General features: G+C 50.9%; 10 protein-coding genes across 10 annotated transcripts; 3 read left to right on the forward strand and 7 right to left on the reverse strand.

Moving 5' to 3' along the window:
• Positions 1–253: 253 nt before the first annotated feature.
• On the forward strand, positions 254–979 carry QC762_101180 (uncharacterized protein; the record flags this gene model as incomplete). Its single annotated transcript, XM_062884497.1, has 1 exon — positions 254–979. The coding sequence occupies one exon, from the start codon at positions 254–256 to the stop codon at positions 977–979; it is 726 nt and encodes a 241-aa protein (XP_062747331.1).
• A 1549-nt stretch (positions 980–2528) lies between these two features.
• QC762_101190 (uncharacterized protein) lies at positions 2529–3862 on the reverse strand (the record flags this gene model as incomplete). The annotated part of the gene is made up of 2 exons (XM_062884499.1): positions 2529–3500; positions 3565–3862. 2 exons carry the CDS (start codon positions 3860–3862, stop codon positions 3076–3078), a joined length of 723 nt encoding a protein of 240 aa, XP_062747332.1. The 3' UTR covers positions 2529–3075.
• A 288-nt stretch (positions 3863–4150) lies between these two features.
• On the reverse strand, positions 4151–4425 carry QC762_101191 (uncharacterized protein; the record flags this gene model as incomplete). Its single annotated transcript, XM_062884498.1, has 2 exons — positions 4151–4286; positions 4343–4425. The coding sequence occupies 2 exons, from the start codon at positions 4423–4425 to the stop codon at positions 4151–4153; spliced, it is 219 nt and encodes a 72-aa protein (XP_062747333.1).
• Positions 4426–7606: 3181 nt separating this feature from the next.
• QC762_0027170 (uncharacterized protein) lies at positions 7607–9958 on the forward strand (the record flags this gene model as incomplete). Its single annotated transcript, XM_062883169.1, has 4 exons — positions 7607–8342; positions 8419–8712; positions 9080–9210; positions 9277–9958. The coding sequence occupies exons 1-4, from the start codon at positions 8163–8165 to the stop codon at positions 9956–9958; spliced, it is 1287 nt and encodes a 428-aa protein (XP_062747334.1). The 5' UTR covers positions 7607–8162.
• On the reverse strand, positions 8864–9949 carry QC762_0027180 (uncharacterized protein; the record flags this gene model as incomplete). The annotated part of the gene is made up of 1 exon (XM_062883170.1): positions 8864–9949. The coding sequence occupies one exon, from the start codon at positions 9947–9949 to the stop codon at positions 8864–8866; it is 1086 nt and encodes a 361-aa protein (XP_062747335.1).
• Positions 9959–10505: 547 nt separating the features above from the next.
• QC762_0027190 (uncharacterized protein) lies at positions 10506–10791 on the reverse strand (the record flags this gene model as incomplete). Its single annotated transcript, XM_062883171.1, has 2 exons — positions 10506–10607; positions 10696–10791. The coding sequence occupies 2 exons, from the start codon at positions 10789–10791 to the stop codon at positions 10506–10508; spliced, it is 198 nt and encodes a 65-aa protein (XP_062747336.1).
• Positions 10792–12856: 2065 nt separating this feature from the next.
• Positions 12857–13198, reverse strand: QC762_101200 (uncharacterized protein; the record flags this gene model as incomplete). The annotated part of the gene is made up of 1 exon (XM_062884500.1): positions 12857–13198. The coding sequence occupies one exon, from the start codon at positions 13196–13198 to the stop codon at positions 12857–12859; it is 342 nt and encodes a 113-aa protein (XP_062747337.1).
• Positions 13199–13758: 560 nt separating this feature from the next.
• Positions 13759–14847, reverse strand: QC762_101210 (uncharacterized protein; the record flags this gene model as incomplete). The annotated part of the gene is made up of 1 exon (XM_062884501.1): positions 13759–14847. One exon carries the CDS (start codon positions 14845–14847, stop codon positions 13759–13761), a length of 1089 nt encoding a protein of 362 aa, XP_062747338.1.
• Positions 14848–17158: 2311 nt separating this feature from the next.
• QC762_0027220 (uncharacterized protein) lies at positions 17159–18604 on the reverse strand. Its single transcript, XM_062883172.1, has 2 exons — positions 18067–18604; positions 17159–17997 (listed from the first exon to the last, which is right to left on the reverse strand). The coding sequence occupies exons 1-2, from the start codon at positions 18231–18233 to the stop codon at positions 17169–17171; spliced, it is 996 nt and encodes a 331-aa protein (XP_062747339.1). The 5' UTR covers positions 18234–18604; the 3' UTR covers positions 17159–17168.
• A 201-nt stretch (positions 18605–18805) lies between these two features.
• QC762_0027230 (uncharacterized protein) lies at positions 18806–19888 on the forward strand (the record flags this gene model as incomplete). Its single annotated transcript, XM_062883173.1, has 1 exon — positions 18806–19888. One exon carries the CDS (start codon positions 18806–18808, stop codon positions 19886–19888), a length of 1083 nt encoding a protein of 360 aa, XP_062747340.1.
• Between the last annotated feature and the right edge of the window lie 1023 nt (positions 19889–20911).

Genomic DNA, 20911 nt, shown 5'->3' on the forward strand with positions numbered 1-20911 from the left:
CAGCCAACACCACCCTGGTAATCAGGGGTATGGCAGGGAAATTGCGCCGTGGAGCCCTTCTTGTTTTGGTGACCCACACAATGGAAGTCGCCCATCGTCGTCACCTTTGTCCTTCCTCTTGATGTGAATGGGACTTGAGACTGCCTGCGATTGGATCGAGTCAACCTTGCATCCAACAACACACGCACCGCGCGTGTAATTGCTAAACACCTTCAGCGGCAACTTCTTGCAATTCAGACATCCAACCGAGAAAATGGGCCACTTCACACTCCTCTTCCTCCTGTCCTTTTCTCTCAGCGTGCTTGCCACTCATGATCCGGTGCTCCTCCCACGGCAGCACTTTCTGATCCCAGTGCAGACCTCAGACACGGTAACAATCCCCACCGAAACCAACGTCGAAGCAATAGCGTGCGCCTCGACCTTTTCCTCCCTCTCCGGCAGTTTCCCCACGGAGCCGCCCCGCGTCGAGGCGTTTTACATTTCGGCCCTACTCGACGAAGGATTCCTATCCGTCCACCCACGCATCACCGAGTTGATCTCCTCGGCTGAAATGTACATGCGAGTGATAAGCTCGACAACGATCACGGACCCCAACAAGTTCTCCAAGCCCTGCTCCGTTGTGATGGAACTCCAGACAGTGATCCGCGATGCGGTACCAACGGGTGTCACCAGCGACGAGCTGGTTGCTTATGATAAGGAGTTGACGTCTTGGATTAAGGAACACAACAGCGTGGTCACCGAGTTTGCTGGGCAATGCGGTGGCGTCGATGAAAGTCAAGCAGCACATGCCCTTGCGTTTGCGATTACGGGAATGGAAGAGTGCAAGACTGCCTTTGCGGTGGCGTATGGGGTGATTAATCCGGCCACGATGACGGACTGGACATCCACGGCCGGTGGGGCGAGGGCCTGGGAGACGGGGCTGGTGAAGGAGGTTGCTGCTGTTGTTGGGGGTGTTGCCGTAATGGGATGGTTCTTGTGAATGCACAGCGAGGAGATCAACCTCGAGATAAGCAGCTTCGAAGTTAGTGAGGAACATTAATATTCCATCATGACCCAGCACGTCGTGGACAAAATACCTAGTACTGCACCTGAAGTGGGTGAAATGTGTAATCATTATCAACCTACACATCTTTAAAAAAAAGGTCGGGCGTATTCACTATCTTTCGAAGCCTACTAATATCTTAAGGCCTCCTGACTATCTTTCAAGGCCTCTTAACGATCTTTTAAGGCCCATTAACGATCTTTTAAGCCCTATGGACTATCATTTAAGGCCTCTTGTCTATTTTTGAAAGGCCTATTACATATATTTCAAGGCTTATTAGTGATTTTTCGAAGCCTGCTTCAGTGCTTTGTAGTGCCAACTCTTTTGTCCACAACGTGCCCAGCCATGTGGCGTTTCAATCGAGAACGTCCAAGATCCATGGTAATCCGGGGTAACACGAGAATATCCCTCCCTCATGCGTGCGCCCACGAAATGGGGCAGGAACGAGCCCCCAGCGCATAGCCCAGACCCGCGCGTGGCACGCAGTCCATCTCTACGTTTGTACAGTCGAATGCCTTCAACAAAGGATAGTCGATGTTATCGTAAATCTTGGCCATGAAGCGTTGCGAGGGGTCGTCGTCAAATAGCATGGCACAACGGTAGGGCCTCCGCCCTCTCTCTGATGGACATCGCTGTCCATAATGATGGTTCATTCGTCTCGATCGCCTTCGGGAATATTCTCCCAAGCCGTGGTTTCGGCCGGTGGGTTGTTGAGCGCAAATCTGATTTTGTTCCTCTGTGCAAAAAATGGTTCTGGGCGTTGGGAAAAGTAAGAGCGGCGGAATGGTTCTGGAGGATTGTGAATTCGGATGTGAAGTTTGGTGCCTCGCGAGCATCGTTCGCTAGAAGGTTGCGATGACATGTTGATAACGTTTGACGTCGACGACTGTTGTGTGATTGTTTTGGGGAAGAAATTAGAATCAGCAAGATTTTTTAAGGGTGGGTTGGATATTAATGGCAGGTCTGGAGGTTATTGAGAAAAAGATTAAATAGGATGGTGGGCAGTGATTTGTCGGGGTTGGTAACACTGAGGGCATGGGTTCAGAGGTTGTGAGGCGGAAGTCGAGCCAAACCTTGTCAGGTGTTGGGGGCATACTTTGCTCGACGGCGTAAAATCTGGCTCATACTGGTACAATGGACAACTGCTGGTGTGTTACGTAGCAGACCAAACAAATTTCGAACAAAGGCAACGGTACTTGCTGATAGTTAATCTCGTGGATGTACTGGAAATACACTGTGAGTGGTCACCGGTTTGGCATCAACGGACCTTGGCGGGGCGATGTGAAAGAAAGAGATTGACTTGCAACTTGGCAGTCGAACATTGCCCTTTGAATTGTGATTTGAAATCCCTTGAGAATTAAACTTGTCGCCTTCTGTATTGCAGACGGTGAGTGAGACTTCTACCTACATCAGACTCATATGGCCAAGTCTGACATTGTACAAGATATCCAGTACAAAATCAGGCTAGGGTTTGTGACATGACTGCAGTGAAGACTACCAGCAAGGTCGTGGCAAGGCTGCAGTCTTATGTTTCCATCTGTACTTAGGTGCTTATGCTAACCTTCGAATTCCATAGCATCATTCATAACTATACAAAGTTCCGCCCACGTATTCATATTTAAAGCAGGAAGGATTTTCACTAAGAACATGAGCCGCTGAAGGACCTTCCACAGCTCCGGTAACCCCCACTCACCGCCGTCCCATCCGGCATCCCCCCCTGAAAAACGCTTGTGTTCCAGCCAAGAACAACCGCCGAAAACACTCCCCAATACCAAGCAAAAGCCAAGCAAATCTATAATGTCCCTTCCCGTGGGTCCCAACCACTTCCAGTCGAGAACGAAGACGTTGTCTGCCGGGTTCCGTTGGAGAGACAACAGGCTTTTGCCACTCCAAAAACATCCACCGATGGCTAGGCCGCTGGATCGAGATCCAGGTTCCACTCCCAGAACCTCAACCGACGCAGTGGCGGTGAGACGACAGCATGCATTCCAGCATGCTACGTCGGTCACACTAGAACTGTTTGCTCAAGCATGTCAAGTAGAAGACATCCGTCGTGACCATGAGCGTCCCAACCGCGTAAACAGAGGCACTTTCGTGGGGCTCGCCTTGGTCATTTTGAGGTCGTCAATACTCGTCAACGAAAAGCTCCGTTTTTTGTCCTCCTCTCCTGCCCGCACCTCTCTCACTGTTGGCGACTGCCGTTTCCTCATGGACGACCACTGCTTGGCGGCTGTTTGAGCTGAGAGCACGGGGAGCTGCCGCGTGTCCGCCTTGCGCTGGGATGAGGTTTGTTTTTCGCTCTGTGTGCTCTCCTTGGTCTGGGCCTTCTCCAAGGAGTCCACCTCGCTGAGGGAACGAACCTGGGTGCTATCGGACTCACGCCGACTGACGGGGCTGGTGGCAGTGGAGTCGTCAACTGGGAGCATAAAGGAGAACGGGAATTCCACCGCGTTTCCGACTGGATAGAGCGGTTAGTTGTGTCAGGAGCGGTGTAGAGTAAATAGGGGTAACATAGGACATACCGTAGGTGGACCAGAGGTGGGTGTCAACAGTGTACTTGAAAAATTCACTGCTGACGGGGTTAAGGTTGTTCTGGTGAAGCCATCCAACCACCCACTGCTCCGATAGCTTGACGACATCTGACTTCTTTCCCGGCATCAGCAGCGAAGTGTCTTTACTTGCTGCATAGTTAAGGATGAACTGGCGTCGAGAGTGTTCGGCGGCAGTCAGGGCTTTCATGATGTTGCGTCGCTCCAAGTCCGCTGGGGCCGACTGACGTCTCCGCTCTCTGACAGCAATGTTCGCCGCGTCTGATGTCATGATGTCTGTTGCTTGAAGTGTAAATGGCGCCGGATGCTGGGATGAAAGGTAGTGTTATGGAGGTTTTTCGTGGAGGAACTTGGGTTGTCGTGGGTACATTGAGGGTCAGGTCATGTATCTATGGTCTGCTGGTCTGATCCAACGTCTAATGCTTGTCGAGCAGTTCTTATGGCTGTTAGGGGAAGGGGAGATCGGGATGGGATGGTAGAATTTGGATGGTTCGAAGGAACACAAGGTTGACTTTGGTCTGTTATCAGTTTGGCGTGGACCAAGTGGGGGCTGGCTTCTTTAAGTGGTCGTGGATCGGTGCCCTTTTGGTGCCATCGGAGGAACGAAGTTTGGGCTGAGTCTGGACGGGCTGGTATCACCCGTGGCCGGGACGATCCCAGAGGTCCAACCGCACGGTACGGGGTGTAGGGGTATCTTACAGGTTGTCAGCCCTCCGCAGGCCCCCTTCGCTTTTCCGCTGCAATGTCGTACCGAGTTGTCTTTGGACCAAGAAGTCGGGTTCTGGCTAAGAAAAACCGCCAAGGAACCGCCAAGGGCGTGGTGTTACTTGGCATACGGCAGTCAGAGGGAGCGAGTGATGCCGGGGGTTTGGATGCGAAGATGTTTGCGGGGAAAGAAGCTGGGGAAGCTTCCGTCCATTTTCTGGACTCTGGCAGCCTGCGCTACCAGACGACGGGGCGCCAGCCAGCCCGCAGCGGACTGTTTCTCAACCGACAATCAGTCCGATTGTTCTGTCTGTGTAGTGAAGGGCAATGGTGCCATCAGCATTCTTCTTTTATGCGAAAGGGCATTTATAAAGGTGGTCAGCGAGCAACTCGGACTGGTCAGGTATGGCCCCGACACTTGGGCCCAGCAAACTGCCATGCCATGTTTCGTGTCTCTCCAGCTCGGTGGTTTGCATTCCAACAGCATCTTGGCGTTGTCGATCCTTTTCCTCCTGAAAGGAGAGCTGACTTGTAAGATGGCCATGTGCTAGTTGTTGCCAGTTTTGGTACCCTTTCAAGGCACGTCACTGCTGTCATTGACACTGTCCGGAAACGGCCGCCTTTCCCAGTCGACATCATCTTCAACCAGTCGGAAGCCAGAATGTGCTTTGCCAAGACATGCCCCTGTCATATGTTCGATGTTGTTTGGAACGACAACTGTTCTAGGCCCAGACCTTATCTTGGATACATCACCCTACATGAGGATGTTCTCAATGGAATTGAGTGGTTGACATGCCGGTGGTGTAAGTGTTCAGTACAGACCATGGCACTCAACACCCTCAATTTCGGAACGGATACCCAGCCCCCTGATGGCGGCAGCAACATGCAGCCGATCTTTCCCGTCATCGCCAATCATTTGGAAAATGTCGGAATCTCTCAAAATGATGGGTCAAAAATGCCGTGTTCGGAGCACAAGAGATGAGTTTATGCTGATCGTAGGACAACATTTGATGGTCATGGAAAGCTCATATAGGCTGGCATTAATTGCTTCAATCAGATAGTCCAGCCAGCAACAATAGTATTGTTTTTTGGTGATATCTAGTTGGCTCTGAGCTCATGAATCCAGTCAAATAGGTACCTAGCACATGACCGATTGAGACACATCCCTTGCATCGGCCGGCAAGCCCTTAACCAATTGGTATCTCGGGTGTCAGATTTGTCATTTGGGTAACCTTTGTCATCCCGACAGAGTTAGTAGGATTGTTTATTTGCCGCATGTGAAGTTCCGGTCTTCAGTGATGAGAATGATGTTAGTGTCACAACATAAGGTGAAGCATACAACTCATACACAAAATCTTTGTGTGGGCTTGGGTATTGTTTACGCATGATATTCATCTGGTGTGGCACATTGCTTCACACACACATTAAAAGTGGGTAAAAAATATCGATCATGTTTCTCTTGAAAAATCTTACCAAATTAAAATAGTACCTAGGCTAGGTGAGGCAAAGGGCTGGGTGAATGACGTTGACGGCTGTTTATGTTTATTGCAGCTGCTATCAAACAGAGTACCATACGTGATTGTGTAGTTCAAGTGTGAGTCCGCTGTCCAGCTCTTCTCACAAGGCTGTGTGAGAGGACCTTGGCCTCTTTCCAGATTAACACACTCTAGTTGCTCGCTCTTCTTGAAATCTGTATCTTTCATTAATAGTCTCAAATTTGTCTTGTTTCTCCTTCATATCTGAGATAATCAAGGTACCAAGAGCGGCAAAGACCTGACCAAGCCAAACCATCCACGGGGAGCAACTCAAGGCGTGTGAGTCTGGAGGTGGGTATACTCAGCAAGATTTCTGCCTATTGTAAGGGTTGACTCATGGAGCCACCCATATATGTCATCTGAAGTCTGTCATCCCAAGTCAAGCAATCAGCTCCCAGTCAACCAGCGGACTTCTCTGCACAGATATAATTTCCCATTTTCCCGCCACTTCCAGCCTCCATCAGATATCCTCGTGTATTTATTTTTCGTTCAGAGAATCAGAGGTCCTTTTCTTACTCTTTTCGAACCACCTTACTTCTCTCCAATTATATCACTTCTCTCCAACAACCAACATGGGAATGAAACAACTTTCCGATCGCGAGTCCAGGGCAGCCCCTGCTAGTGTGAAGACCTGGTAGGTAGGCAGAGATGGAAAGCTACCTACCGTAGAGAATGATCATTGATCTAGCACTTAGAATTGCTCTTTGAATTGTGAACACTGGTGGTACACGAGCGCTCAAAGCTCCCTGTGTTGGAGACCTGTTTGGCATGGTCATAATGTTCTGAAAAAATTACCTTGTGCCTAGTTCTTGAAAGTTACATTCCTTTGCTTCCATCCTGTAGTCATGCCAGCTGCTTCCGGACTTCCAGGCATTTTTCCTTTTCAAGTCTACATATTGAGAGTAATGCAGATTACCATTGTTATTTGCCCTGAGTAGTGTGTATAACGGGATATTTGGCTCTAAAGATACCGAATTACCTAGGTAAAATGGTCTCTGTGTATGAACAATGTGTTCTAACAGGTCCGCCAGTTGGTGGTATCTTGACATTCATCTTACCTCTGCAGGACCTAAGTTCTGCAAGAAAGAGAGGTCTCCTCTTTTATCCAAGACAACTTGGAAGGCAACAGTCCATTCATGTCTTCCATAAAGAGATTGAAATGGGATACAAATGGAACCTAAGATGACAAATGTATTGTGAGATGTGATGTTTACAGTAGTGAGAATATGTTGGTAACCTGGAAGTGCAGCTGTACTTTATCTTGCTATCTGGAGATGATGCTTTCTTACCTAGGTATACAAAAGTCTTCTTTTACCTGGATTATATTGGAGAATGAAAGCCATTGCGAGGAATATTGATAATCGCCGCGAGATGGCAGTTGCTCCATTGCTACCGAGCCATCTGTTCCAAAGTCATAAATTTGGCTTGCGGAGAGTGACACGTTTTGCCATTTAAATCCCGGCAGAAAAGCATCCTTGGTAGCGCTGCCTACAGCACAATCGACCTACACAACAACTAAAAGGCCGTTCTAGAAATTTGGAAAAAGCTCCGACGACCGAAGCAGGAACCAACCATCGATATGTCTACATCAAAACCTTCGCGAATCTTTTCGCCTTCTGGGTCCTCCTTGGAGTCCTCTTCGTCTGATAATAGGCAGTCATCCGAGGAAAAACCCCTCGCTATCGCACGCCGCAATCTACTCCAGATTCATCCCAATATTAGTTCCATCCGCGTCCCCGGGCCATCGGTAACGCCGGGGCGAACCCGGCCAATCACGGGAACGACATTGCCTTCTGCGCGCCCTCCACCATTGTTGCGTCCCCAGCCGCCCTCTGCTCGTGCCCCAGCGCGCTCCAAGTCCACCTCTGAGCAAACGTCTCTGCCAACTTCGCCAGTCCAGCCGACCCCTGGCAAGCCCCTGCTCTGGCAAAGTTGGGCTACTTTCCCTCTCCACGCAGCACCCTACCTGCCTCTCAACCAAACACAACCCAGAAGCAACAGCAACAACAACATCACCCGGCCCCCGAACCCGAGAAACCTCTCATTGCACCCCCATTCCCCTACCTACCCGGCACCTTGGCCCCACCCTCCGTAATCGCCATCTTCAACAACACCCCCTCCGGACCCCCCCTCACAAACCCCATCTTCCCCATCCCCCCCTCCTCCCTCACACCAGCAGTCTTCACCTCATCCCTCAGCCCCTCCCAAACCCTCCTCTTCACCAACCCCGACGGCCCCCCCGGCCCCCCCCCGTTTCCTCCCACCAGACAGCCTCACCCCGGAAACCGACCCGAGCACCTTCCGTGCCTGTGACTGCGTCCTCACCCTACTATGGTTATACAGCCCCCAACTAGCACTCGACTTTTTCGGCCCGACAGCCCCAATCACGACGCCAATTTAGAGGTATTCGACGGCCGGGTGCAAGAGCACTGGGTGAAAAAGGAGACACCGGGAGGGGGGTTGCGCCAGGTGTCGCAGTTTGATGTTTGCAGGGTTGGTGATGAAGTGACAGTTTGTTTATCCCCCTCCACCCCCGCCCCCATCCCCCAGCAAAAGATTATACGGTTGTTGACTCTACAGGAAATAGATCGGCTTCCGGACTCAGTCCAGCAAGAGAATGTGTCGCTACAGGGCCAAAATCTTGCGTGATACGGGGTTATGGACTAGCATTGACGCCAAGGACGAGGTTGTTTGCGCTGAGCGGGAGGAGAAGGAAAAAGTAGAAAGATTTGGGGCTATTGTTGGAAGAGAGTTGCTCTTGACTAGGTTTTGGTACCGGCAGCCATATTATGAGGTTAGGATTGAGGTTGATGGGATGATGATTGCTTATACATGGAGTGCACGCTCAAGCCTATCACTTCACGGCGACGAACAAACACTGGTGAACGAATAAAAATTCGACTTCGAGGTATCATATCATATACATAAAAATAGCATCGAGCCGGCCCTTTCTCTCCCCCTTTCGGCACCGCCCGGGTGGTGGTTATCTGCTTTCACCCTTCTTACTCCTCCTCCTTCTCCCCATCATTTACTTAGAGACGGTAAAATCTCTGCCCGTTTCTCATCGACCTCTTTCCAATGCGGCCTCTGCCATTGTCAGAGTCGCTGTCAGAGTCCTCGCCATCAGTGTCAGAGTCGATGCCGTCAGTGTCGGAGTCGGAGTCGGTGTCGTTTCCGTTGTTCTTTCCCTTTCCCTTTCCCTTGCCCTTACCCTTACCCTTGCCCTCGGGTGCTTGACGCGCAAGAAGAACAGCGGCATTACCCTTGCCCTTGCCCTTGCCAACTTGAAGCTGTTGGGCACCGGCACCAACGAGTCTAAGAAGGTCATTGATAGCACCATTAGCATTGCCCTTGCCCTTGCCCTGAGCCTGACCAACAAGTAAGCCCAAAAGCTGGTTGAGCTGGCCTCTGTTGACGTTTTGGCCCTGGCCCTGGAGCTGACCAGTGACAAGCTGGAGGAGCTGGTTGAGCTGAGCGTTACCGTTGCCGTTGCCGTTGCCTCTGAGGACCTGGCCGAGGAGCAGCTCCAGGATGTCATCGACGTCATCGATATCAAGCTCGTCGTCGGAGTCATCGACCCGCACGACACGGTTGACTCTGCCGCCGCCAATCAAGTTGAGAAGTCCGCCAAGGTTCAGGTTGTTGTTGCCGGCGCCGAGGTTGAGGCCATTCCCTCCGATTCCGATGAGCCTCAAGAGATCGTTGATGTTGGCATTGCCTCCTCCAATAAGCTGGAGCAGATCCTGAAGACGGATGTTGCTGTTATTCTTGCCCTTGCCTCTGTTGTTGTTATTGTTGTTGTTCTTCTTTCCCCTTGCAGGCTCGGTGCCGTTGACGATAACAACAGGCGTGGCTGTAGCGGTTGCCTCGGTGATGGTGGAGATGATCTCCTCGATCTCCTCGGTTGCGGTAGGAGTCTCGGTTACTACCACCTCTGTCTCCTCAACAGCTGTGGTCTCGGCGACGGTCTCGGCGGCGGTCTCGGTGACCACCACAGCCTCGGATGTGACAGTAACAACAACAGCACCATCCTGAGGAGCAGGGACAGCCTGAACTGCTTGACCGAACAAAAGAGTGGATGCCAGAACGGCGTGTCTCCAGGACAATGTGATGGCCATTTCGTCTGATTTTGTGGCTTTGTCGTTAGGAAACAAAAAAAGGAACGTTGTCGTAAGTAATGATGCAGAATCAAAAGGATTGTCGTTAAAAGAAAGAAAAAAGGGATCAACCCTGGTGACGTTGAAAGAAAGGAGGGAAAGGGCGAAGAAAGAAAGAAACAGCAAAGTCGAGTATCGAACTGACGACCAAAAGGAGAAAAGAACTCTGGAAAAAAGGTGGGATGAACCTCCCCTTTTAAAGAGGCACAATTGGGACGAAGCGTCTGTTCTCCTACGAGACACCATCGCGTTGGATTTGGCACATCCTGGCTCGATGTTACCTTGCACCTCGAACCTTCATGCTTAGTCCCATCTCCTGTTTGGAAAAGTCTCCTAGGCTCGAGCCAGGGTGCCAAAACATCGTCAACAGCGGCAGCTGGCGCGCTTCACGAACCCGGAAGTTGGTAGGTTCCCAAAAGTGCACAGGCAGTCTGAAACCCCACGTCGATCAGTCGTCTCGAACCCTGGGATGTGCCGTCCTCGCGCTAGCTTCATCAGAAGTGGTGGTTGCGGCTCTTCAGTCGCTCGAGGTTGCATTGAGCGGCAGCCATTGGGTCCTCGGTTGCCCCTGTGGGGATCGTAGCGCGCCCTTGGGGTTTGGTGCCAAGATCTTGGGAACCTGGAGAAAGTGTTTCAGCTCTCCGTCTCAGACGAAGTAGCCTGTCACTGCGATTGGGTGGACAAAAGGAGAAAGTCGCCTACACTACCTCAACGAAGCCATTGCCGATGGTAATACAGCAAGGTTCCTCAAGCAAGAAAAACCAATGTCGAGTTTTGAGTTTGTTGTGTCCTGCTGGCTCCATCCCCTGCGTGTTTGAAGCTTTCTTTAGACCAAGGGCCAGGCGCACCAATCCGAGACGAGGAGTTGAGCAGAAATATGTCAACACAACCATTTCATCAACCGTCGTCTGGTTTGACTTCAAGGAGGTGGGAGGCAAAAATAGAACCTCAGACCAGACGAAATCATGCATAGATGATCTTCTAGACGGCCGATCAGATGGATAAGCCCTTGGTATTGTCGGTTACTGTGTCGATGCAGACTGGCCTAGCCTTGAAACCAGGGACAGCGTATTGATCTTGATCCTTGATGTTTGTCGACCATCCGCGCTGTTTACCATGGTTGCCGACTCTCCACCTTACTGCAACCCAGCTTCTATGCCTTGGTGACATTGGCCCGGTCCAAGCAAGTGTACATAGATCTCGCCGAGTTTGTTTTCGGGCTTGGCATGGACGCAATGCATCCTGGGACAAAGAGAGTCCGATGCTCAATCAAGGGAGCGTAAACTTATAAAGTTGCGTGCCCTGCCCTTTCTTCAACCTTCCATCTAGAAAAGCGGGGCAGTGGTCGAAATACTCCCCATGCATTAGACCGTGGACATATGCCTCGCCAACCAGCAAATACTCACCACTCCCATCATCTCGTGGACGTACAAGAAATGGCATATCCGCGCCGCTGATAATCACCAGCATATCCCCTGGCATGGTGTGAGCGGGCCCATATCCCATCCATCCTCCCGGCGTGACAAACGCACGGCGTTGGTGAAAAACAATGTGAGATATCTGAACAGAAAACCGCTACATCCATTACGAAACGGCTGAGCTTGTCCACGTCGCCCTCACAATTTCCAAGAAGCTCATGGGTTTTTATTCTGGTTTCTTTTGCCCTCCAGGAGTGCAGTAATAGCGATGCATCATCGGGATACAGAGTTTGTGGGTAGTAAACCAGTTCATGTCTCGCAAACTCATGTGCTGGACTGGTGCAGCTTCGGGATTCATGAGGTACAACGTCTCCTATCCTTGTCCTCCAAAGAGCCTTATTGGAAGGACAAGGTGAATTGGTATTCCCAGGTGCCTGCCGGAAAGCTGATTAGCTCTGTCGTCCCATGCGTTCCTGGAGTGCTGCCATCTCGCGATGAGTAACAAATTCCCATGTCGGCACATGGTAGCCTGAGAAGCGGTTCCCTAGGCATTTTTGGGCTGTAATTGGGGTTTGAACAAGTGGCAATAGTTGAAGACTCCGTTTTGTGTTCGAAATTCGGTTTGATTGTCTGTTTTCCTGTCTTTTCCTGACTCTCATCAACACGTGTTGTTTGTGGCTGACAGCCAAAGCAGGTCCCACATGATTGAGCAACGCGAGAGAACACATTCGCGAACGCTTCAGAATCGGGTTGTCGGTTTCGGCCTGCTGGCTGGCTGTGAGCGGAAAGCATTGTCGGTTAGCTCCACTTCATCTACCGGAAAGGCCCATACACCCAGTCGTTGACCTTGGGCGAGTTGGAACTCATTTGAGAGACATCAAGAGGCACAGCATATTGCTGCCCGTCGGTAGGTTATGCCTACCAGCGGGAGCGGAGCTGATGGAGCACGAACGAGCCGCCGATCCAAACGTGGCAACCAACTTGGCCACGGTTGCTCATCATCCCATTCCCGCAAACCGGCACACCATGATAAAATATTGAGACTGCCGGATTGACCGAATGAATACTGAAAAAAGGTGGCGAAGACTGACTGAACATCTGCGCTGTAGTCTACTGGAATATGAAATGTCGCTTCGCGGGGTCCAAGTTCTAGTAAGCCGTAGATATTGTCTCTTGGATTTGACACGAGCTGTGGATTCGTTATCAGGATAAGTTCTTCCAAATCCAGGTGTCCTTTTGTTCCTGCACTATATTCCGTAGCTGCAAGGGCCGCTCTAGCCAAAGGTTACCCATCGTTGTGTGAAAAAAGTCCAGTTTAAATCGTTGTTGGAACGCTGGATAATCGGTTTCAAAATAGCTAGACGTAAGGTGAGTCCGGAGCTGGTCGAATCCAATGCAGGAGCCGTCCCAACACATGCTCGAGTTGCCTATCATCATCAACGGGGGCTTACTAGGCAGGGTTAACTCGTGAAGGATCCACGTTCTCCGGAACCAGGACAAAAAGGATGTTGGACATGCCCATTATTACATCAAAGAGTGAACGTGAGGCCAAATGAATCTTCATCTGCTGTAATGAATCCGACATGTCTTTGTAATGTTGGGCAGCCGGGATAGCTACATCTCGAACGGCCAACTCCTGTCTCAAATCCATGACTTGGTCGGTAGATTGGTTCCCTGTCCCAAGCCAGACTAGGACAGCTGCATGAGAGTAGATTGTTGACATGAGTGACACCTGTGTATTCTTTTCGGCGATATTCCCCTGGTCGATGCAAATAGCGTCTACCCACAGCATGAGGGGCAATCCATTGCAGAATTTGGGATGAATTATCCGCAGTGCAGCGTGGAGGGTTGCTGAGATATTGACAACATGCCTGTTGAGCCTGAGTGACGGTAACTCTCCTCCTGTTTGATCCGTGCTCGAGGGATTCGCTTCTTGGTGCCAGGCGTACGACAGACAACGCGCTGAATTCCGGAGAACGGTCGAGACTTTGTGCAAACAACTCTCCAAATATACGCTCGTCGTCCGCTCCCGGGTGAAGCTTTAGCAATCTGATCTCTCGTTCTCGCGCGTCAAGTGGTACTGAGGAGTATAGTAGTGTTCGCAGTCGATCGCGCGGCTTGCTGCTCAGGGGTCGTGGTGCTGGACATCATCAGTAGCGAGGTTTTTGTCAGTGCCGAGGATCTCACTACAAGACTGAAACATACTGCCACACGCGGGTTTTGCTTGTGCGCTTTTGGTGTTATTCTGACAGATTAAGGAAGGGCACAACTACCATGTCAAAAATCTGTATTAAAAGTGTCTACTGTTTCCTATCCAATACCAGCTCAGACAGACGCCATCCCATCAACCCCCTACTTGAACTGTAGAGTACCGTTGGCGTTTCCTATCCGCTCATCCAGATTGAGGGAGCTGCTGACCCAGCAGCCATCACCTCTGCGAAGCTCGGCAACCAGTCTCTTGCCGCAGTCCTCAAGGCGCACATTTCTCGCCGAAGAACCAAAGTTGCCGCCAGCCTGGCCGCCCTGGCTACCACCTCCAGGAAGCTTGATCACTTGACCGGGGTGGATCAAATCGGGATTCTGGAGGCAGTTGATCTTGGCCAGCTCTTGCCAGTTGGTACCGTGACGCTGGGCAATGTCGCGGAGGGTGTCGCCGGGCTGAACAGTCACGCTGCTGGGCTTGTTGCCGCAGCTGTTGATGTTGGCGCCACCAGAAGTCCAGCGGAAGTTGCCGTTGCTGTTCTCGATGATCTTGTTCAGGCTGATGCTGGTGGGCTGGTAGGAGCCATCAAGACGGCGGCACTCGCAGTGCAGCATGAACTCGCCGTGGGCGTCCAAGCGGATATCCTTGGCGGAACCGCTGAAGTTGCCGCCATGGCTAACACCGTGATCGCGAGGCTGGTTGCTGTGATGGTGTTGCTGCTGTTGCTGTGGCTGAGAAGCGCGTCTCCGGTCCTCCTCTTCTCTTCTGCGTCTGTCCTCCTCGTCCCTGCGCTTGCGGTCCTCGTCATCTCTCCTCCTTCTGTCTTCATCCTCCTTCCGTCTCTTCTCGTCCTCCTCTCTCTTCCTCTTCTCCTCCTCCTCGCGGCGGATCCTGTCCTCTTCCTCCTTCTTCTTCTTCTCCTTCTCTTCGTCCTTCTTGTCCTTCCAGTCCTCAACACCGTCCTGCAGCTTGTGACCGGCAACTGCACCAGCAACAGCGCCGAGGACGGTGCTCAGCTTGCTGTGGCCGGTCTTGCCGCCAATCTTGTTACCACCGAAACCACCGGCGATACCACCACCAACGGCGCCGAGGAAGCCACGCTCCTGTTGATCGCCATGCTGTTGGTTGCTGCCTTGGTAGTGCTGTTGGGTCTGTTGGGCAGCAGCGGCGTAGTAAGAGGCAGCTTCGCCCTGGACATTGCTGCCCTGGTTGTTGTTGTTGTTGTTGTGGTAGCTCATGGTGAAGGTTTCTGGTGTGTCTGATGGGGCGGTCTGTGTGTAGTTGATGTCTTCAGAGGGGGAAATAGGGCAAAGGCCGCAAGGTGATGAGGTTTTGTGTGGGTGTTTGTGTGAGGATATCGAGGCAAGGTCGGTCCAAGACTACAGCTTATATAGACCAACAGTTCGCAATGGGGTCATCTTGAGCGGTCGTCGGACTTTGAGGACCCTTGTGGTCCAGACCTCACCGCACTGCCGCAAGCACTGGCCACTTGCCGCCGCTCGAGTCGGACGAAACAGTCGCGGTCCCACTCCGGGGCCCACTTGGGTTCAGCTTCGCCTGGCTTTCGTCGATCCAAGTCGCCAGACCGCCGAGATCGTGGACACGCGCCACGCGTATCAAAGGCTTAGCCAAACCTTGGCTGCCGTGTTAGCCGTTCCGCCCGACGGTTACCTCCGTCCGAGTGGCGATCGGGGCCCAGGATCGTCCCCGGACGATGCGGAGCGGCGGGGTCCAACTGTGGAGTTGGGCTGCCGTCGTACGATCCCTTTCAGCTTGGTGCCTCAACACCAAGCATTTGGGTCCTGCGTGAGCATTGCTGTCGTGTTTCCGTGAGAGGCCTTCGGTTTCTCCGAGTGACTCTGGATGAACCTAAGGTTTAAGTTATTGACAGGTTGTAGAACATCCAGACTGTCATTTCCAGGGAAATCCAATGCAGATTTCGGAAGACATACTGCCAAAAACTGAGGAAGATTTCTCTCCCCATCTTCTACATTCACACCCCTCAGTCTTCCAATGAACCTGAAGCACGTAAGCGCTGACAGAAAACAAAAATCGAAAGTAAAACGGGCGGTAAAAAATATAAGTACTTCGGTACATCGAGCTCGAATTTTCAGGCTCTCAGGCGGAATGATCATGAAGTATAACTTTCTGCATATCTGGACATTTACTACCCCCATTTCTGAGGCCGAAATTATAATTATTCGTGTGCCATCGTAAGGAATGCGTTTTACTAAGGATTCGGATGAACGACTGGATTACGCTTGGATATCGGTGCGCGCTTGTGCTGGCCTAGCCACAAATCTCGGGTCTTGGATCTTTGATATCGGGGCGATATGCTATAATCCTGTACGATCTGGACGGCTTTTGGGATACCGGCGGTAAAGGGCTGAGAACCTGAGGTGTAAGAGAAAGAAATGATGGAGCATATTCTAGATGCTAAGTTTCCCATAGTGTAATGATAAGTGAAGGTACCGACCAGTCCCTTCTTAAGTACGTATTGTTCTTTGTCCTTCCGACACGACCCTGGTGCGGTGCCCTCCACAGCTCTGACTTTACTTGGATTAATCCTCCGCATGGTGTCTGGATCCTTTGCACATATACCCTCAAGCCAGACGCTCCGATAAAACCGCAGATCATTCAGGCGTAACTTTATCAACTTAACATTCTGTCCGGAAACGTTTAGGATGCTGACTTACATTATGTAGCCAGTCGGCAAACATTTTGTGTCGCGAGACTCCTGATGCTAGCATTGTAACGATCTCAAGGCAGTATATTGCAACTAGCTAGGCCACTCTACGAGTACACTGAACTTGAAGAAGAAAAGGAAAAGAAAGAGAAAGTTTGACAACATGAGCCTCTGACATGGCTGGGCGTGTTGGCCAGTGCGCGGTGTTAGAAGGTTCTGGAGTGGTAGTCTGTGCGTTCTGGGAATAGCTTCATCAGGGCCGAGGGTCGTCGAGGTCCATGCAAGGACTCAGCCCGTCACAAGTACCTATGCAATACCATGCGGTTTCCCTTATTATATGCATTATCTACGTATTAGTCACAGCTTGCATCACTTGTTGGTGGCTTGATTTGGTGTCAAGGGTCTGTCGACGGGTGTAGTGCTTTCTTGTGGATTGGCTGCGGAGGGCGGTTGGCTGGTTACAAACGGGTTGCGGGAGTTGAGTGCCGTGTACTTAATGTGCCATGGTAATCTGTTGGAATATCTTCTGTTTGACATGATAGAAGCCGTGGATGTATGATACAAGCGTGTGGAATGGTCAGCATGAAGAAAACGCTTCAGAGTTGATAGTTAAAAACCTGTGAAGTCTGGTGGTACCCAAAGCCTCCCGGAATTGAGGAAAGCACGAACTATATGTAGTTATGTTTCTCATGATTGCTCGAAAAGAAGAACAGACCCTTGATGCTGTTTTACACTCCACTTCACAAGGTAGCAAAGAAGCATCAGATCTTTAGTTCTAAAGTTCTTGTTGATAACTCATGGATTGTTTGTTCGTTAGGTGTTTTGACTCATCAATTACAGTAGCAAAAGTGGCCTTGTTTCACCCTCCTCAATCTACTGACCTGAACCTCCTGGAACAACTGGATCCTTTTGTCGTTTGTCCACACCAAGCCAAAGCAAGTCAGGCCGACTATAGTGCCCAACAATATCCAAGAAACCCCGAGTTGTGACGCACTTTGTCAAGTCCAAATCAGCATACACAATCCCTTCAGCCGTATCAGCTCCATCATCAATTGGCTCCGTCAACCGTCTGCCGTCAGGCCCAATGACACAACTATGTCCACCACCAGGCTCCGAACAAACAATCCCCTGCTGGGTCCGAAGCAGGTTAATGCTCTCTTGATTGCAGACGGCGGTGCTGTGTAATACATAGGCGGTACTCTCAATGGCATACGTCTGGGATAGATTCTGGACACCCTCGGCTGTCATGCTCCATAAGCCAGGATATCCAACACCTGGCATCGGGATTACAGGCGGCCACATAGCAACATGGATAGTTTCGCCCTGAGAGATGGTGTGGTACTTGAGTAGTGGTTGCGTGTGCTCCCAGCAAGCGAGACATCCAACCTTGACCTTGCCATGGTCAGGGCCAAAGTCAATCTCCGCGACATTGCTAAGGTCATTGCCAGATCCATCGCCAAAGATGGTACGCTCCATGTGAGTTGGCTTGATCTTTCGCCGGTGCACGAGGACGTGTCCCTGAGGGGAGATGATGGCTTGAGAGATGTAGACGCTGTTGGTTGGGCTTCGTTCGGCAAAGCCAATTACCACGGCGATGGAATGTTCCTTGGCGGTTGCTTTGATGAGGTCCATAGCTTGTGATTCGACTGGAAGGGCATTGTAGATGTATCGTGTGTGTAGTTCAGCATCGACTGGTCGTGCCCTAGTTTGAGTTGAAATGACATTATTTGTTAGAAGTAGTCTCAGAAAGTTGAAGAGCAAGAGAGCTTACCAAATCCACGCAGGGTAGCCGGGAGCCCAACACTCCGGAAAGGCGACAAGTTTAGCGCCACCGGTTGCAGCCTCAGCAATAAGACGACATGATTTCTGAATCGTGGCAGTGAGGTCGAGGTAGATGGGCTCCGCCTGGATGACCGCGACTCGAAGTGATGTGGCCATGTTGAAGAGTACCTAGTAGATAGTGGCTGACAAGATCTCTCACCACCAGGAATTCCAGAGCTTGAAAAATCAAGCAAAAAGGCACAGCCAAATGGTAAAATAGTGGTCGACGATGGCATCAAAAGGAGGTAGCGTATGTAACTATGTAATGGTTGTTTTTGTTATGTCCTGGTCATCTGCCAGCAAGCACCACAGACAATCACGGCTTCTACTCCCTCCAATGAGCTGCCTTCCAGTGAAGCTCGGGTGGTACCAACCGCCGAAGAACCCCGCTCGAGAGCTTGGCGAGCTGCAAAATGAAGCGGCCCCGAAGCTCATATTGGGAGCTTCGAAAGCTTTCGTGCGTTCTCATTCGTACACGGACACATCGGATAAGGCATCTAGGTCGAAATTGAAATTCGGTCACCGCATTGAAGAGCGGGGTTATTATACCCAAGACCCTACGAATATTAGCCCCCGAGCAGAGTCGGTTATTATATCCCATTTTACTCTCATCAAGATCTTGTGCATGCCAGCAGGTGTTATGATCTCTTGTCATCCACGAAGAGGACCTGCTACGCAATCCGCCTGCCATGCTTGAATCTTCGATACCCGGGCACCTCCGGTGCACTCGCACACAAGCAGCACGATTGCCAAATCCCGACTTTCAGCCCCCTTATCCCTCATATAGCGTGCGATTTCCCAAAGACACTTCACAATTGGTTGTGGCCATTATCGGTGCACAGTACAAGACAGTGGCAGACGCCGATGGGGCAGCCACATCAACACTGTCTTCATTCTTAACATCCTCAACCCACGCCCCATCATTCTTCGAATGGGCCTCTGTGACCGACAACAGAGATCACTACAACATTTCAGCCCTTGCCTATTGGCCAAGCAAAACCGCCTATGAAACCTGGACCGAGAAGTCAGGATTTCAAGCATGGTGGCAGGCCCTCAAACCAGAAGAGTGTCAGCACGGCTGGTTCCTTGAGATCTTCTTCCCAACAGTTCACCGTCTCGAGACGCTTTTTAATACCAAAGATACCCCCGAGGGCTACGCACACATGAAAGTCGCCATGAGTAATGAGATACAGGAGCACGCTTACTGGGGCAGCATGCGTGACCGCCTTCCTGTCTCTCAGACCGACGCTCTTGTAGGCACGCCAGCCACATCCCAGGACTTCAATACCGTCCAACTGGCTGGAACGAGCCCTCGTCGAATCAAAGTTGCGGGTAAGAAGAACCTCGCCGTCATCCGCTCCGGACAGGACTGGCTTGACACGACCCCGGTAGAGCGAGAACTGTACCTCGAAACCATGCATCCAGTGCTCATTGAAGGGATGAACTTTCTTCGAGACCATGGGGATGAGGTTGGTTGCTATAGTTGTCGTTTCATGGAGGTCATCAACCCTGAGACCAAAGCGGCTGACAGAGATCGGACTTTTGGGCTGGCATACTTTGACAACCTTGCCTCTCTGGAACATTGGTGCAAAGAGCACCCAACCCACCTGGCGATCTTTGGCGGTTTCCATCAGTATGCGAAGAAGTTGGGGCACAACGTAACCCTCCGCGTGTTTCATGAAGTTCTGGTTCTCGAGCCTGAACAGCAGTTCTTTGAGTATATCGCCTGTCATGACGGGACTGGAATGTCGGGGACGGTGTCACGTTCTTGAATACGGACTCCCAACAGCATCGGCCAATCAGAAAGGAGAAGCGGATGACCAATCAGGAGAACAGGAAGCGGACCAATCAGGAGAGGATCATTGGATCATTGTGATGATCCAACGATCCGGCTCTAGGGATCATTAAGGGAAGACAATGATCCAGGAAAATAATGGTCTATATATACGGAGGAACTAGATAGCTCGTAGATAGTTCCGCAGTATGCAATACGAGTTACATTCGTTAGGATTAGACTTTGTGATTGAGATAAGCTATTGTTATGCACTATTTAGCTGTACCGAACCATTGTTTAGAAGTACCTTTAACTGAGTATCCCTTTTAGAGGTTCTGGATCGGGGTTCGTCACAACCCATTGTCACGGCGGTTGTACCGTGACCGTTGTTGATCCACTGATGGAGCTTGGCTCATGCAGAGCACGGGCTAATGCGACTTGAAAGACCTCTCATCTCGCTGCCGCGAGACCTTTTTGTAGCTTTTTGAGCTACGTCTTGACAATAGTGTTACGGGAGAGGTAGATGGTCGAGGCAAGCTACGATAAGTCTGATCACTTTGATTAAATAGTAAGCTGAAGAGGGAAAAAAGGAAAGCAAACAAAGTCTGGCTGCAAGCAGGGCTCTAGACATGGCCAAGCTTGGACCTGTTAAAGCACCCACGTGACTCTCACGTGGCCTGCGCTGCAGACCCACATGTCATGAGCCAGGGCCGCGACAGGTATGTAAATATGAAACGGACTATAGTTAAGACAAGTAGTATGTTGGTTTATATGACGATTCAACTAGGCCTTTACCTTGATTTGCAAATTTGGTTTTCGAACTTAACCTGGTTAATTTGGACCTTTCGAAATCAAACACATGTTTTCCAAGCTGAAATTGACAGGGGGTAGGAAGGAAGAGGCAGTGCTGCTCCTAACTAAACACCCCACCCAAGTCCACAAGCGGCAATACATTTCCCTTGACCAGGAAGAACACGTGCATCTGAATCAGCCACCATCCGGCACCCAGGTGGTACTGGGC

Source organism: Podospora pseudocomata (assembly GCF_035222375.1).
Source record: "Podospora pseudocomata strain CBS 415.72m chromosome 1 map unlocalized CBS415.72m_1.2, whole genome shotgun sequence".
Classification (NCBI taxonomy): domain Eukaryota; kingdom Fungi; phylum Ascomycota; class Sordariomycetes; order Sordariales; family Podosporaceae; genus Podospora; species Podospora pseudocomata.